The sequence below is a fragment of the Dromiciops gliroides genome, chromosome 3 (genome assembly GCF_019393635.1).
Source record: "Dromiciops gliroides isolate mDroGli1 chromosome 3, mDroGli1.pri, whole genome shotgun sequence".
Lineage (NCBI taxonomy): Eukaryota > Metazoa > Chordata > Mammalia > Microbiotheria > Microbiotheriidae > Dromiciops > Dromiciops gliroides.
Window position 1 is genome coordinate 627824291 of NC_057863.1, and position 17646 is coordinate 627841936.

A 17646-nucleotide genomic window follows, 5' to 3' on the forward strand; every position below is an offset into this window, starting at 1 on the left:
TTAAAAGGAAAAGTAAGTTGGCCATAACCAAAGCTGGCTGCTTCCTGTAAATCCTATATCTCTGCTATACTTTATATATGGAAATATCCATTTCATGTCGTGTTGGCTAAATTCAGAATAAAAAATAGAACATTTTAAAACAAATACAAATGAACAGTTGGTTATTAGCCTCTTCTTCCCTCTTTCCCCCCAGCTATGCTGTCCCATTTGTGTCAGGATGCAGTTTTCCTGTTGACTTTTATACAATCTCAATGGAGGGTAATGGTTCTAGAAAAGAAGAGAATTCAGCCCATCTCCAATTCACAGCCTTAGGTGGCCAGCTCTCCTCTGAGGTGCCGGACATAAATACTAACAATAATGTTTATATAAAGTCCTTTAAGGTTTGCAAAGTGCTTGATAAACATTATCTCCAAGTATCCTCACAATAGTCCTAGGAGATAGGTGCTATTATCATCATCCCTATTTTGCAGATGAGAAAACTGAGGTAAATGGGTTAAGTGATTTTCCTAAGGTCAGAAAATTAGTAAATGTCTGAGGAAGGATTTGAATTCAGGTCTTCCTGCCTCCAGGTCCAGTGCTCTATCCATTGGGCTACCAGGATGCACTGCTGACTACAAGGGACCCAGACTCTTCTTGCTGTCTCTAGACTTGAAGGTCCTAAAATCCTTCTGTGCGAATTCACTAAAGTAGAATTTGAGAAACATCAATCAATAAACATTTATTAAGTGTCTACTATGTGCCAGGCAGGAGTTGAAGACCAAAGACCTGGGTTCAAATCCCACCCCTGCCCCTGAAGGATCCGGGTGACTTTGGGCAAATCCCTTTACTCTCTGGGCCTCTATTTTTTTTTTCCATCACTACAACAGCAGTGATTCCAATTCTAAATCTCTGACCCTTTCGGATTTCTTTATGAAAGAAAAAAGCAACTGGGAATCTGAAGGAAATGGGGACTCTGAAGAACATTCACCACAAGGGGGCAGTGAAGACCAGCTACCCCTAGGGCTCTCATTCCCTCCCAAAGTTTACCATGTCCTAAAATAAATACAATGATTCATACGGCGAAAGCCAAGGTACAAGATGATGGATTACTAATGTTTTAATGATTTATCACTGTAACTCATGAGAGGAAAGGAAATGTATCATCAGAGGTATAATCAAAATCCCTCTTAATTCCAGTGCTTTCCTTCTTTAATTATTCCCTATTCATACCATGTATAGCTTGGTTTATATATATATTTGTTCTCATGCTGTAAGCTCCTTGAGGGCAGGGACTGTCTTTTGTCTTCTTTTTTTTTTTTTTGATATCCTCAGCACTTAGCATAGTGCCTGTCACATGGTAGGCATTTAATAAATGTTTATTAAATTGAATTAAATAGAATGATAGGTGTGGAGCTAAAAGGAACCTAGAAAGCAAAGACATCTAGTCCAACAAATCTCATTTTACAGAGGAGGAAACTGATACCCAGGCTGATCAAATGACTTTCCGAAAGTCACCCAGGTGGTAAACATCAAAAATGAGAATGGAGCCCAGGGCTTCTTCACACCTCTGTACCCTCTTGCATCTCAGTCCATTTTGTAGATGAGGAAATAGAGATTCAGAAATTATTTCAGTGAAGGCATCACCAGAGGCTGTATGTCCTTGTGACTTTAGAGTCAGGAAGAGCTAGGTTCAAATCCAGTCTCAGACACTAGCTGTGTGACCCTGAGGAAGTCACTTAACTTTCCTCTGCCTCAGTCTCCTCAACTATAAAAAGGGAATCACAACGTAAATCTAGGTAGAATTGTTTGCCATGACTGCTGATGTATAATTTATGTTGAATTGTTTGAGTTCTTGGGGTGGAGGTGGGAGGGGAGGGAGGAAGAGAAGTTGGAACACAAAGTTTTTTTTAAAAAATTGATGTCAAAATTTGCCTTTACATGCAATTTTTTTTTTGTGGGACAATGAGGATTAAGTGACTTGCCCAAGGTCACACAGCTAGTAAGTGTCAAGTGTCTGAGGCCGGATTTGAACTCAGGTCCTCCTGAATCCAGGGCCAGTGCTTTAGCCACTATGCCACCTAGCTGCCCCTTTTACATGTAATTTGGAAAATAAAAGTCTAAAAAAAAAATAAAGGGAATCATAATCCTTCCCAAGATTGTTGTGAGGATCAAATGAGACAATATTTAGGAAGTGCTTAGGCACCACTAAGCTTAGGCACCACTTAATAAATGCTTAGTTCCTTCATTCCTATGAATCTCTAAGTCTTTTTTTTTTTTGAGGGGGAAATAAGGTTTAAGTGACTTGCCCAGGGTCACACAGCTAGTAAGTGTCAAATGGCCTTAGTTTCTCCATGTGCAAAAACAAGGATACCAATCCCATAGCATCTACCTCACACTATTGTTTTGAGAATCAAATGACATGATATATGTAAAAACATTTTGCAAATGTTTAAACATCATTTAAATTGTTATTATTATTAATAATTCAGAAGAGTATCAACCTTTCAGGTTGATAGAATAACAGAGCTCTTCAATCTACAAGCATTTGTTAAATCCTTATAGGTTTAGAACTAAAAGGAATTCTAGAGTCAGCCAGTCAACAGGCATTTATTAAGTGCCCACTATATGCCATGCACTGTGCTAAGCAATGGGGATATAAAGAAAGACAAAAAACCGGGCTCTGCCCTCAATGAGCTCACAGTCTAAGTCTTAGAGGGGCTCTAGTTTGATCCCTTCATTTTACAGATGAGTAAACTGAGGCCCAAGAAGGGAAACACAGGGGGTACTTGAGTCCCCATATTGTGTGCTGGTATCATATAAATTCAGCATACATGGGGGAGACTCCCAGGACCCCAGATAGACCCTCTGTGGCAGATTTATGGGAGGACATTGACAAGCTGTCTAGGACAGGATGTATCCTCCACTAACAAAAGGAGGATCTTTCTTGGGGACATCAGAGATAGATTGAACTTGACACTGAAATGGACCTTAGACAAATGATATTGTCACGGAAGCAAAGAATGTGAGTTTGGACAGACTTTGGGAGATCACGGAGGACTGAAGGGCTGCTGTGATCCATGGGGTCACGAAGAGTGGACACAACTGAATGAACAACAACAGACAAATGAATGACAGGCCATATTCACTCTATCTAGTGAGGGAGTAGTGGGTGTCAGGACACCCTTGGAAGGCTTGCCAAGCTTATCGACATCCTTCTGAAACCGTGGCACCTCCGTGGGAACCCAACACTCAATCCGTGTGATGTGAGCAGAGAAGAAGACCCGGGGGCCTCATCCTATCCCATACCTGGTCGTCTTCTTCTCTCTGCCGACACTCCTCTGCTTTCCTCTGGATTTCTTCCTGAATCGATCGAGCCAGCTCAGAATCACTCTCTTCCCTAAATATCAGTGAGAAGAGTGAGTGAGAAGAGGTGAAACCTAGTATATCCCATTTCATCACAGGTTTGATTTTCAACTTTGGCATGCAAGTAGAAAGCGATCTTGCTGGCCCGGAAGGAATAACCCAACTTCTGGATCTGCTTCTAACCATTAACAAATAACTTCTATGGGCTAGGAGGGGCAGCTAGGAGATGCAGTAAAATAGAGCACTGGGCCTGGAGTCAGTAAGACCTGAGTTCAAATCCAGCCTCAGACACTTATTAGCTATGTGACCCTGGGCAAGTCACTTCACCCTGTTTGCCTCAGCTTCCCCATCTGTAAAATGAGCTGGAGAAGGGAATGGCAAAACCACTCCAGTATCTTTGCCAAGAAAACCCCACATGGGGCCATGGAGAGTCAAACCCGACTGAAATGACTGAACAACAACGTGGGCCAGGCCCTGTGTGCTAGGCCCTGGAAACACAGAGACAAAAATGAAACGGTCCCTGTCTCTATTTTTCTATCTCTTTCTCTGAACATACATCATGTTTTATAGGGCTATAGATTTGAAGCTGAAAGGGTCCTCAGAGATAATTTAGTCCAAACCCTTTTTGGCAGGTGAGGAAGCTGGGCACAGGTAGGTTAACTGACTTACTCTTTGTGCAGAGGAGGATATAGAGAATTTTTTGTCATTAACTAGATTGTAGGATCATTGACTTAGAGATGGGAGGGCCGCTGGAAGTCATCTAGTCTAAACCTCTCATTTAACGGATGAAGAAACTGAGTCAAAGAGGGTTAAGTGACTTACCCAAGGTCACACAGGTAGCAAATAGGATTTAAACTCAGGTCCTCTGATTACAGAAAGCTAGGTGGTGCCATAGTGCTTGGAATGCCAGGCCTGGAGTCAGGAAGACTCATCTTGAGTTCAAATCCAGCCTCAGAGTCTTAATAGCTGTGTGACCCTGGGCAAGTCACTTAACCCTCTTTGACTCAGTTTCCTCATCTGTAAAATGAGCTGGAGAAGGAAATGGCAAACCGCTCCAGCATCTCTGCCAAGAAAACCCCAAATAGAGTCAAGAAGAGTAGGGAATGCTCTAAACAAATGAACAACCCAAACCCCCCCTCTGAGCCTTTCTTCTTTCCAATTTCTCCAGGCTTCCTCTCCTACTAGGAGCTACAGAGACAAAAGTGGATGGGGACAGTTCAAAGAATTTATGGAACAGAAAAACTAGGGGCCAAGCATGAAGGAAGGCTTGGTGTTCCCCTACATTTTTTTCTGTTGGTGAGATTTCCCCAGTTTTCTTCCCTGGTTCTCCACATCTTGCAGTTTTCGGGCTATCCGAATGTCCATCTGAACAAGCTGACTCTTCTGCACATTGGAGGCATAATGCTGTTCAACTGTATGAAAAAAAAAATGGGTGTAGAACAGCCCAGTTAGACCCTTCATTTGCAAAACAATAACAACAGCTACAACAACATCTGTGTAGTCCTCATATACCTAACCTTGGGGGGAACTGTCCTAAGATTAGAGATTTAGAGCATGGAGGACCTTCAGAGGTCCAATGCCCTCACCGGAGCGATAAAGCAGGCAGGCAGGCATTGTGCTAAGTGTCAGGGATGCAAAGAGAGGCAAAAGACAGTCCCTGCCCTCAAGGAGCTCACAATCTACCAGGGGAGACAGCAAGCAAAGGACTAGGTACAAACAAGCTATAGACAGGATAAAATGGTGATAATTAATAGAGGAAAAGCAATAGACAGAGATGATGAAAGAGAGCATCCCATGAGTGGGGGACAGCCAATGAAAATGCCCAGGGGAGGGAGACAAACGTCTTCTATAAGGAAACTTCAAAAGCAGAGGTTTGCTGGAACAGTTCAATTCCACGGATGCTTATTAAGTCCCTGATGCAGGAGGAGCCTGGTGCTGAGATGAGCTGGATGAACAAATCGTCTTTGTTTTGCACTTCACCCTGGCAGCATCTCAACTACACCAGGGGACACGTGAACTGTAGAATCACATGGACGTATCTTGATGACGGGAATTTGCAGAAGCCCATTGAGGGCTGCAGAGGTGATGCTTAACCACGAATTTGGTAGATGAGGAATAAAGGCCTGGGACCGCCCTCTAGTGGCCACTGAACTGCAGCCACATATTGGGACCACACCTAGGGGCAATAACTTTCATAAAATGACAACAAATAATAGTACCTACCTCCAGGGTGGTTGTGAGAATCAAGTGGGATGATATTTATAAGGTGCTTAGCAAAGTGCCTGGCATTATAGAAATGTTATTTGATATTATTATTATTATTATCTCTAACTGGTTTTTTGATGTGTGAAGATATCCCTTTGTAGCAATAATAATAACAGTCATAATCATAATGGATGATTACAGAGAGCATTAAAGGCTACAGAGTGCTTTCCATACATTATTTCATTTGAGCCTCACAACCAGCCCTGTGGGTCTCTGAAGTACGGGAATTATACCCATTTTACAGATGAAGAAAAGGAAGCACGAGAGAGAAATTAACTAGCCCATGGTCACACAGCCGACAGGTGTCAGAAGTGGGATGTGAAGCTGGTTCTTCTGATTCCAAGGCTAGGACTCTGTGTCGATGATATCATGAGACACTTCTCTTTGATCTCCAGAAATCTGGTCAGCTTTCTAGTCAAGGTTTTGTAGCAAAACTTACAAGAGCATCATGAAGCACATTTTCAGAATGCTTTAACAGTTTTTGTTTTTTTAGTGAGGCAATTGGGGTTAAGTGACTTACCCAGGGTCACACAGCTAGTAAGTGTTAAGTGTCTGAGGCTGGATTTGAACTCAGGTACTCCTGACTCCAGGGCTGGTGCTCTATCCACTGCGCCACCTAGCTGCCCCCCTTTAACAGTTTTCAAAGGGAATGGGGCCTAGTGGATAGAGGGCTGGCATTGGAGGCAGGAAGACCTGGGTTCAAGCCCTACCTCTGACACATACTGATTTAGTGACCCTAGACTAGTCACTTAAACTTTTAGAGTCTCAGGGCATGTTCTAAACAGAGATTCTTAACCTGGGGTAAAAATTTAAATTAAATATTTTTAGATAACTCTATTTCAATGTGACTGGTTTCCTTTGCAATCCTTTATATTTTATTTTATGCATTTCAAGACATAATTTTGAGAAGTGGTCCATAGGCTTCCCCAGACTGACTGCTAAAGGGGTCCAGGACACCAAAAAGGTTCAGAATCCCCTGCTCTAAGACTATCACTTGCAGAGAAGCGTTCCTTCCTCACTCCTTCCCTCCTTCCTTCCTTCCTCCCTCCTCCCTTCTTTCCTCCCTTTCTCCCCTTCCTCCCTCCCTTATTTCCTTCCTTCCTTTCCTCTTTCCTTCCTTCCTTCCTTCCTTCCTCCCTCCCTCCCTCCCTCCCTCCCTCCCTTCCTTCCTTCCTTCCTTCCTTCCTTCCTTCCTTCCTTCCTTCCTTCCTTCCTTCCTTCCTTCCTTCCTTCCTTCCTTCCTTCCTTCCTTCCTTCCTTCCTTCCTTCCTTCCTTCCTATTTAGAGATGGAATGGCTCTAGGAAGTCATTTAGTCCAATCTCCTCATTTCATAGATAAGGACACTAAGGCTGGGATAGAAAATGATTTGCTCTAATCACAGGGGACCAAGAAAAGGTCAGCTGTCCCCGGAAGTCCTCTCCATGCCATTCTTTTAATGTAACTTGTCTATAAAAACCTTTACATCAGCCTGCTCTCCATTAAGTACTAAAATGGGAGCCAATAAAAGAACACTGTCCATTAAAAGAATAATAAAAAAAATTCCACAGAGCAGAGCAGTAAAAGGGTAACAAGGTCCCACGTGGATATCCATTTTCTGACTCTAAGTAGGGGGTAAACATCCCAATATCTATCCTGAGACCTCTTTAACCAATGGTGCTTCGAGAAAGCTTGAAAAATAAAGGATTTTTTTAAGTACCAGAAAAGCTATTTTTGGAGTCAGAAAGACCCAAATGAATGGAAAAAACCCCCAACCCATGTATTAAGGGTTACTATGTGCCAGATGTGACAGTGAAGTAAGTGGTGCAGTAGAGAGCCAGACTGGAGTCAGTCTCAGACACTTACTGTCTCACCTCACCCTGCTTGCCTCAGTTTCTGCATCTGTAAAATGAGCTGGAGAAGGAAATGGCCAACCACCCCAATCTCTCGGCCAGGTAAACCCCAAATGGAGTCACAGAAAGTCAAACACAACTGAACAGCAACAACAAATGTGCCAGAGACCATGCTAAAGCACTGGGTATACAAATAGAAAGGGGAGACAGTCCTTTCTCTGAAGGAACTTATTTCTATTCTAATAGGAAGAGACAAAGGATCCTGGGGATTCTTGGCTGAGGAGGGGCGTTTCATTCCGGGAAGTCATGGGGATGTTGAGTGGGGCCCGAGGGGAGGTGATTGAAGAATCTAGGAGCAATGACAACTCAATTTCATTGTGGTTGCTGTGCTGGAAAGGGGAAGCGTGGGCAGTACTTTGGGTTCAAATCTGACATTTCTGAGCTCTGTGACCCCAGGTGAGTCTGTTTCTCTCTTGTGGTATCAGTTTCTTCATCTATAAAATGGAAATAAGTCTCTACCCCAGGGAGTTATTGTACAAAGCTCAAAGGAGATGATGTATATAAAGTTCTTTGCAAAATTTAAGGCTATTTATAATGGTGTGTTATTATTGCTCTCTTGTTGATATCTAAATGAATTTTTCTAAATACAAAAGTTTATTTTGTTTTTTAATCCACCCCTAAAATGGCATTACAATTATCCTGCTTGTGTTGACTGACTGAATGATTATTAAAATTTGCATTCAGTTGTTTCAAACTCTTGGTGACCCCATTTGGGGTTTTCTTGGCAGAGATACTGAGAGGGGAGGGGGGGTTGATATTTTCTTCTCCAGCTCACTTTACAGATGAAGAAATGGAAGCAAACAGGGTTAAGTGACTTGCCCAGGGTCACCCAGCAAGTGTCTGTGGCTGGATTTGAACTCAGGTCTTTCTGGCTCCAGTCTCAGTGCTCTATCCACTGCACCACCTAGTTTCCCAAAAGATGATTGAAATACCCTGGATGAAAGACTAGCAAAGGCTTTCATTGAGTAGGGAGACATACTATAAGGAAGGCAGGGAGGAGCTACAAAAACCCTGCTTGGCCTGAAAGATAACCAGATAGATTTATTTATTTATTGACTCATTCATTTATTTGGTCTTGTTAATTTATTTGTTTATTTTTATTCTGGTCTTTATTTTTATTTATTTTTCTTTCATTTATTCATTCATTTATTTTAATGCTTTATATACATATATATGTATATGTATATATATGGTGAGGCAATGGGGGTTAAGTGACTTGCCCAGGGTCACACAGCTAGTAATTGTTAAGTGTCTGAGGCCGGATTTGAACTCAGGACCTCCTGAATCCAGAGCCGGTGCTCTATCCACTGTGCCACCTAGCTGCTCCATTTATATATATATTTTTAAATGTTGCCTTTACAAGTGCAAATAACATTCAACTAAACAAGAATCGAAGGAGGGAAGGAAGCCAAGAACCAATCTGATAGAATCCCAGTCTAGGAAGCAGGTTGGGCATTGATTCCTAACCTTACCATTCATTGTGATCTGTGGAGGAGAGCAAAACTTCAATTTTACAAAGTTCAATCAATTGCAAAAGATCAGGAAAGAATTCTTGTATCTTACTCAGAGATCCCACTACTGGGCATGGTGAGGAAGGAAGGAAACAAGCATTTAGACAAATAAACAAGCACTGGATCTCTGAGGAAACAAAATATCTGAATAAAAATTTATTTTTAAACATAGGCAGAACCAAGAGAAGAGTATGGGGGCAGCTAGGTGGTGCAGTAAATAAATAAATAAATAAATAAATAAATAAATAAACAAATAAATAAATAAACAAATAAATAAATAAACAAATAAACAAATAAATAAATAAAGCACCAGCCTTGGATTCAGGAGGACCTGAGTTCAAATATGACCTCAGACACTTGACACTAGGCGTGTGACCCTGGGCAAGTCACTTAACCCCCATTGCCCTGCCCCCCCCCAAAGACTAACTATGCTAACATTGATATTCACTATTCCTATAACATAAATAGTAACTAACGGGCAGTAGAACTCAGATGAAATACAATGACCAATCTTGGTTCCAGAGGATATATGATTAAAAACACCCCCTCCCCTACACACAGAAGTCATCCATCATTGACTGGTTTGCTTAAGTGTGTTTCCTAGTAGAGATGTCTATTGTGTCTTTGAATGGGGAGCTGGAGAGACCAGGAGATGCTGGGAAATATTTGTGATGTCAAAATCAAGATGCCTCAATAAGGCTTTAAAAAAACAACACTGTTGCTAGGATAATTTTGGCTTTTGAAGACTTACTTTCTTGTTTCTGCAAGCAATGGGCCAGGGCTCCATCCTCAAGGATAGCAAAATCTTGACGAACTGTCAAAAAAAGAAAAAAAAAAAACAGCCAACAAAATATATAAGATAACAATTGATTGGTAGAAATAATACTTCCTCATACTATTTTCACTTTTATTGTTTTTTGGTTGTTGTCTCTTCTTTCTTGTGTTTTTTCCTTTTGTTCTGGTAATTCTCTCACAACATGACTGGTGTGGAAATATGTTTAACATGATTATAATGTATGACCCATATCAGATTGTTTGCTGGCTTAAGGAGGGGAAGGTGGGAGAAGAATTTGGAGCTCGAAATCTTACAGAGATGAATGTTGAAGGCTATCTTTGCATGTAATTGGAAAAAGATAAAATAGAATACTATTTTTTAAGAAAAGAAATAATGCTTCCTTTTGACACTGTACAAGTATTGGAAATATAAGAATCTGGACCTTGAATCACATGAGATTTTTGGACAATCAAAGAAAGCAAGTGATCTTAATCAGTTATTATTCATGGGATACCCTCTAAAGTGTTCCCGGGGGACACTGAAACAACTTAGGCCATCATTCCTACCCTCAAAGACCTTCTATTTCAGTTGGGAAGATAAGCCACATGTGAAATAGGGAGTCTCTGAGTTGGAGTGGCCTCTTAACCTGTGTGACTTCAGGCAATTTACCTTAATCTCTCAGTTTCCTTGACTGCAAAAGGAAGGAGTTAACTGGACCAGAGATTCTCTAAAGCTCCTTCCAGGTTCAGATCCAATGAGGTCACTTAGAGGTCATTTGGTTCAACTTCCCAGCACTCCCCTGACCTCACCCCCCACCCCCACCCCAACATAGTCATGCAGCAGTTAGTTAGACATTCTTAGTGATGTATAGCTCACTACTTTGCAAGACAGCCTTAACCTTTTTTGGGATATCTGTTATCACTAGACAGTTCCATCTTACACTAAGCTGTGATCTTTTACCTACAACTATCACCTACTGGTCCTAGTTCTGCAAAAAGTTTGAACCTTTTTTGTGTGTCAAGGCCCCTTTTGGTATTCTAATAAAACTCATGCTAGATGGTGCTGTGGATAGAGTGAAGGGCCTGGAGTCAGGAAGACTCACCTTCCTGAGTTCAAATCTGACCTCAGACACTTACTAGCTGTGTGACCCTGGGCAAGTCACTTGACCCTGTTTGCCTCAGTTTCCTCATCTGTAAAATGACCTGGAGAAAGAAATGACAAACCACTCCAGTATCTTTACCAAGAAAACCCGAAATGGGGGAATGAGGAGTTGAATCTGGCTGAAATGACTCAACAACAACAACACTGATGGACAGACTCCTTATCTCCATCTTGTTTGTATATGGATAAAATAAAATACAGAGGAGCAAAACGGAAACAAATTCTATTGAAATACAGTCAGCAAAAGAAATTTAAACCCAAGTTCATGGATCGTAGGTTAAGAACCTCTGGTTTAATCCCTCTTCTATTGGACATCCCTTCACATAATTGAAGGCAGCCATCCCCTTTTCCCTTAGTCCTCTCCTCTTTGAACTAAACACCCCTACTTCCATCAAGTATTCATTATATGTCCTGGTCTTCAGACCTCTTTATCTTCATCATCCTTCTATGGAATGTTTGTCAATTTCCCCTCTTAAAACACGGGAACTAGAAGCAAACACAAAACTCTTTAAGTCGCAAGGTAAAGAGAGTACAGTGGGCTCATGACTTCCACTGATTGAGACAGTGGTCTCCTGTTGCTTCTAGGATGAAACAAAATCTTCAGCCTGACACATAAAGTTTCCTCCAATATGGCTTGTAAATGGGTGTGTTAAATGTTAAACATTTAACAACCAGATCTTTGGGGGAAGAGTAATGGGAAATGAGAATATGGTGGTTGGGGGTGGGGGGGAAGAAATGTATGCATAAAACATTTTAAAGTTCAATGCGCATTATTACCATTTTCTTCACCATTTTCTTCCATCTAGAGGATCAACAAAACAATAAATCAAGTCTTGCTTTGCAGTATTTGACAATTTCTAAGGTGCCTAGTGAAAATTTAATTAGACAATTAAAGAAAGCAAGTCCTTTCAATCAGTTTCAGTCACTACTATCATCCTATCTCCCTCCTCCCTTTTGTGGCTAAACTAGAGGAGGTCATCTATACTGTCAATACTCCCTTTCCTCTCTCTGTCCTCCAAGCTCCTTGTAGTTGGCCTTCCAATCTCATTATTCCTCCCAGTTACTAAGAATCTCTTCATTGCTAAATCTGGTGGCCTTCTTCCAATACTCATTGTCCTTGACCTCTCTTCAGCACTGACAATGGATGTCATCTTCTTCTCCTTGACATTCTCTTCTCTCTAGGTTGCCGTGACACTGTCCTTTCTTACCTGCCTGGTCTCTCTTTCTCAGTCTTCTTTGCTGGATCTTCATCAAGGTCACATTCTTTTTTTTTGCAGGGCAATGAGGGTTAAGTGACTTGCCCAGGGTCCCACAGCTAGTAATTGTCAAGTGTCTGAGGCTGGATTTGAACTCAGGTACTCCTGATTCCAGGGCCGGTGCTTTACCACTGTGCCATCTAGCTGCCCCCTAGGTCACACTCTTTAACTGTGTGTGTCTATTTCCTGGGGCTCTGTTCTGAGTCATCTTCTCTTCTCCTTCCATACTACTGCACTTGGTGACCTCATTAGCTCCCATGGGTTTAATCACCATCTTTATGCTGTTGATTCCTGCCCCAAACTCTGCTGACCTCTGATCTCCAACTGCCTTTCAGACATCTCAAACTGGACATCCTGTAGACATCTTAAACCTAACATGTCCCAAACTAAACTCATTATCATTTCCCACAATCCTCCCTGCTTTCAAACTTCCCTATTCCTATGGAGGGCATCTTTCCATTTTCACACTCTCAGAACCTAGGTGTCATCCTCAATTCCTTATTAAGTCTCAGCCCCCATATCCAAGCTGTTGTCAAGGCCTGTCCTTTACACCTTCATAATATATCTTGTGTATTCCACCTCCTCTCCTCTGACCTTGTCACTACCCTGGTATAGACCCTTATTACCTCACACCTAGGCTATTGCAATAGCCTGCTGGTTGATCTCCCTGCCTCAAATCTCTCCCCACTCCAATCCAACCTCCATTCAGCTGTCAAAGTGATCACTCTCAAGCACAGGTCTGATCATGTCACTCTCTATCTTTAAATATCCTTGGCATTTATTTAAATGTGGATACATGGCATGTCCTCAGTAAAATATAAGACCCTTGTGTTGTCAGCACTTAGCACAGAACTTGGCACGATAGGCACTTAAATGCTTGTGAATTAAATTGAATTGGAAAAAAATATATATATATATATATTTGTGGGGCAATGAGGGTTAAGTGACTTGCCCAAGGTCACACAGCTAGTAAGTGTCAAGTGTCTGAGGCTGGATTTGAACTCAGGTCCTCCTGAATCCAGGGCTGGTGCTTTATCCACTGTGCCACCTAGATGCCCCTGGAAAATATATTTTTATTAGTGTATCTGAGTGCTGAAATAGCACTACTAATTGAAGAAATGCAAATCTCAAAACAACTCTGGGATTTCACCTCACCCCAAGAAAATGGACAAAGATGTCAAAAGATGAATCAGTGATGGAGTGCCTGTGGAAAGAAAGATCTATTAATGCACTATTTTTTTTTTTTAGTGAGGCAATTGGGGTTAAGTGACTTGCCCAGGGTCACACAGCTAGTTAAGTGTCAAGTGTCTGAGGCTGGATTTGAACTCAGGTACTCCTGATTCCAGGGCTGGTGCTCTATCCACTGTGCCACCTAGCTGTCCCCATTAATGCACTATTAATGGAGCTGTGAATTGGTCTAACTATTCCATAAAGGAATTTGCAATTATGCTTAAAAAGCAATTAAAATGTTTCATATCCTTTGACCCAGAGATTTCACTGCCAAGCACATATACCTCAAGGAAGTCAAAGGGGTGTGTTCCCATGGAGAACCAGTTGTCAAATTTAAATTTAGGGGATAGTTAGATGGTGCAGTGGATAAAGTACCAGCCCCGGATTCAGGAGAACTTAAGTTTGAATCTGGACTCAGACACTTACTAGCTGTGTGACCCTGGGTAAGTCACTTAACCCTCATTGCCCCATCCCCCCAAATTAAATTTAAATTAGCTTGTTAAATTTTCAGTGAGAGCATTTATCACATAGAAATCAGCAAAGATCATAAATCATGTTTTGATTTATTATTTTATTTATTGTCTAGACTTAAGAAAGTGATGGAGAAAATGTTAACAATATACATAAAACTTAAAAAATGTGTCAGTCACATTTTGGGGGAAAGTCGGTTGTTAAATATTTATCAGCACACTCCTTAAAGCCCAACATATTCATAGCAAAGAACTGGAAATAAAGTAGATGTCCTTTAATTGGGTAATGGTTAAATAAGATATGGTACATGAATATAATGGAATATTATTGTGCTCTAAGAAACAAATACAAAGAATTCAGAGAAACATGAGATTTAAATTAACTGATGTACAATGAAATAAGCAGATGCAGTAAAATGATATAGTCACTACAATAATTTAAATGGGAAAAACCAAAGCCCAAACTGAATGATGCATAATTATAATGACCCAGAAGAGAGGAGAAAATGTGCCTGGTTCCGTTTTTGCAAAGGTTAGATACTATGGGTTGGAAACACACAGACTCATTATTATTTTGTTTGTTTGTTTTTAGTGAGGCAATTGGGGTTAAGTGATTTGCCCAGGGTCACACAGCTAGTACGTGTCAAGTGTCTGAGGCCAGATTTGAACTCAGGTCCTCCTGACTCCAGGGCTGGTGCTCTATCCACTGTGCCACCTAGCTGGCCAAGTAGGAAAAAGAGGATAGAAATACATTAGGAAATGAGTGATATAAAAACAAAAGATCATTGATAACTTTTTTTTAAATCATTCAAAAAACTTCACATATAACCGTGGAAATGGTAGAGTATTAAAGATTTTTCAGCAGGAAGGAAAGAGAATGATGAAAAATCCTGCCTTAGTTTAATATGACAATGGTGGGAGATTCTGATTAGAGAAGGTAGAGACTAGTCAAAGGGATTACCAAGGTGGGTGATAAAGAAGTCCAGGCACTTATAACGAGCTTTGATCTTATAGGGTGGTGGCAATGAACCAGGTTGAAAAGGAATGAATGAGGGGGGCAGCTAGGTGGCACAGTGGATAGAGCACCAACCCTGGATTCAGGAGTACCTGAGTTCAAATCCGGCCTCAGACACTTGACACTTACTAGCTGTGTGACCCTGGGCAAGTCACTTAACCCCCATTGCCCCGCAAAAAAAAAAAAAAAAGAAAGAAAAGGAATGCATGAGTAACATGGAGGGGGTGGTAAAGAGAGAGTAGGGATGAAGAAGAGGGATAAATCAAAGTGGAATACAAGGTTGTCTCATTGACTGGGAGAATGATTATGCACTGACAGAGGCAGCCAATTTGGGAAGGAAAACCGGGGGTAGGTGACTGGTTTAATTTTAGACCTGAGTCTGAAGTGAAGAGTCTCAGAGGAAATGTGTAAGCAGTTGGAGATACGGAACTGGAATGTGGAGTGAGGACCAAGGATATTATTTGGGAGTCATTAGCACGAAGATGAGACAAAGCAATGAATGAATGAATGAATGAATGAATGAATTAGGGAATGAGTGAATGAATAAGGGAAAGAACAGTATTTATTAAATAGTTACTATGCACCAGACCTGCACTATATAAAGCTGAGGATATACACACACATATTATATAGAATGTACACAACACATAAGTATATATTACATATGACATATAAGTATATATTATATATCCATCACATATAATGATAGAAGATATATCATTACATATTTATGTAATAATATTCATTATATTATAAATATAAGCATATATTATGTAACATATAAGTGTGCATACACATATATACACATACATACAAATACATATATACATACATTTATATGTATATACACACACACACATACACACACAAACAGAGGCAATCCCTGCCCTCAAGGAGCTTACATTCTAATGGGGAGAGTGATAACCAGGGAAGGGAGTTCTGGCCTGGGGAGTCACAGGGATCCATAGTGTTTTTGTTGTTCAGTTGTTTCAGGTGTGTCTGACTCTTCATGACCCAATTTTGGGGTTTTCTTGGCAAAAATAAACTAGAATGGCTTGCCATTTCCTTATCCAGCTCATTTTACAGATGAGGAAACAGAGGCAAACAAGGTGAGGTGACTTGCCCAGGGTCACTCAGCTATTAAGTGTCTGAGGCCAGATTTTAACTCATGAAGATGAGTTTTCCTGATTCCAAGATCTAGCAACCCATGCATAGTGTAGGTAACAAAGGAAACTCAGGAACTGATACAACAGTAGAGGTTTTAGTTTTTCCATTTAATGGAAAAGTCTAAAATTTGTAAGCAAAGCAATTACCAGCTTAATTACAACGCATACATTTACTCATTTTCTTCTTCTTCTTCATTATTATAATTATAATTATAATAATGCTAACAATAGCTGACATGTTTATGGATAGCACTTTAAGGCTTATAACTGCTTTACATACATTATCTCTACTACTGAAATTGCCTCCTGATTGGATTCCCTGTTTCCAGCTCCCAAAATTATGTTCCTAAAACAGACTACTCCCTTCCTCAACAATCCTCCATGGTTCCCTATTGTCTCTAGAACCAAATTCCAACCACTCAGCCTTGCATTGAAAGCCCTTCTCTATGTGGTGACCACCTCTTTTCAAGTCTCATTTCATTAGGCCCTGTCACGTATCTGCCGTTGGGATTACACCAGCTCGCTAGCTGGTCCTATTACTTGCCATTCCTTCTCTACCTGTACCTTTACACAGGGGGTCTCCCATGGCCACAACGTGCTGCCTTCTCACCTTCCCCCTTCATGATCCTTCAAAGCATAAGGTTAGGCGTGACCTCCTACACCTCCCACCCCTTTCCTTCTTGAAACTGCTTTGTATCACTTCGTGTATAATTTGGTTTGGCTCACACAGCTGTGTCCATCTAACTCTCCCTCCCCCAACCCCCCAAGTAGAAAGTAAGCTCTCTGAAGGCAGGGTCTGTTTCATTTGTCTTTGAATTCAAAAAAGCCTAAGCTTGGTTCCTGAAACAAACAAATGTTGAACCAGCTTCTCTCAAGTGACTCCCTGGTGAGAGTTCCTCCCCCAAAACTGGGACCATCCTTCCAAGGAGAGGCATATTTTTTCCCCCACAATGAAAGACCATATTGCTTAGTAGATTTTGTTTGGGAGTCATGCTGCTGCAGCCCTTTGAGTCTGGCAGAAATTCAGTTCCATAAAAGGACAGCATAAATAAATTATTTAAATTTAAATTTTATTTAATTTAAATTATTTAATTTAATTTGTAAAAGAGGCATTCCAATTCATTCCAGAACTCACTCCACACTTGCATGCTGCAGGCGGGGACTTTCTCAATTTTTTGTCTGCCATTCATGGGGAGTCTCCCCTTCTCCCCTCCTCCTCATCACATATCACTTAGATGCCCCTTTTCAAGTATCTTCTTTAACCTTGTCTCATGGGAAAGAACTGGTTGTTTTCCTTTCCAAGGCCATACTTTCTACCTAGATCACAGTGCCAGGCACATAGTAGGCCCTTAATAAATGCTTGTTGATTGATCTGTATATTTTACATTTGGATTTTGGTCTTTTTCTGGACCATAATTTTATGCCTACAGCTCTTAAAGACATCATGGTACTTTGGAAGACCTATTGAATTTGAAGTTGGAGGACCTGGGTTCAAATCCAAGCTCTGCCACCAAATAGCTTGTGTGACTATGGATCTGTCACTTAACCTCTGGGGTTTCAGTTCT

At 41.0% G+C, this 17646-nt stretch overlaps 1 protein-coding gene across 1 annotated transcript in view; it reads right to left on the reverse strand.

Annotated features, from left to right (window-relative positions):
• Window positions 1–17646, reverse strand: part of LOC122750057 (coiled-coil domain-containing protein 50-like) — a 59865-nt gene that overhangs the window by 29234 nt on the left and 12985 nt on the right. The window contains exons 2-4 of the mRNA XM_043996706.1: window positions 9760–9822; window positions 4625–4754; window positions 3286–3376 (exon numbers count right to left, since the gene is read on the reverse strand). Of these exons, the coding sequence (XP_043852641.1) occupies window positions 3286–3376; window positions 4625–4754; window positions 9760–9822 (284 nt within the window). The remainder of the gene's footprint in view (window positions 1–3285; window positions 3377–4624; window positions 4755–9759; window positions 9823–17646) is intronic.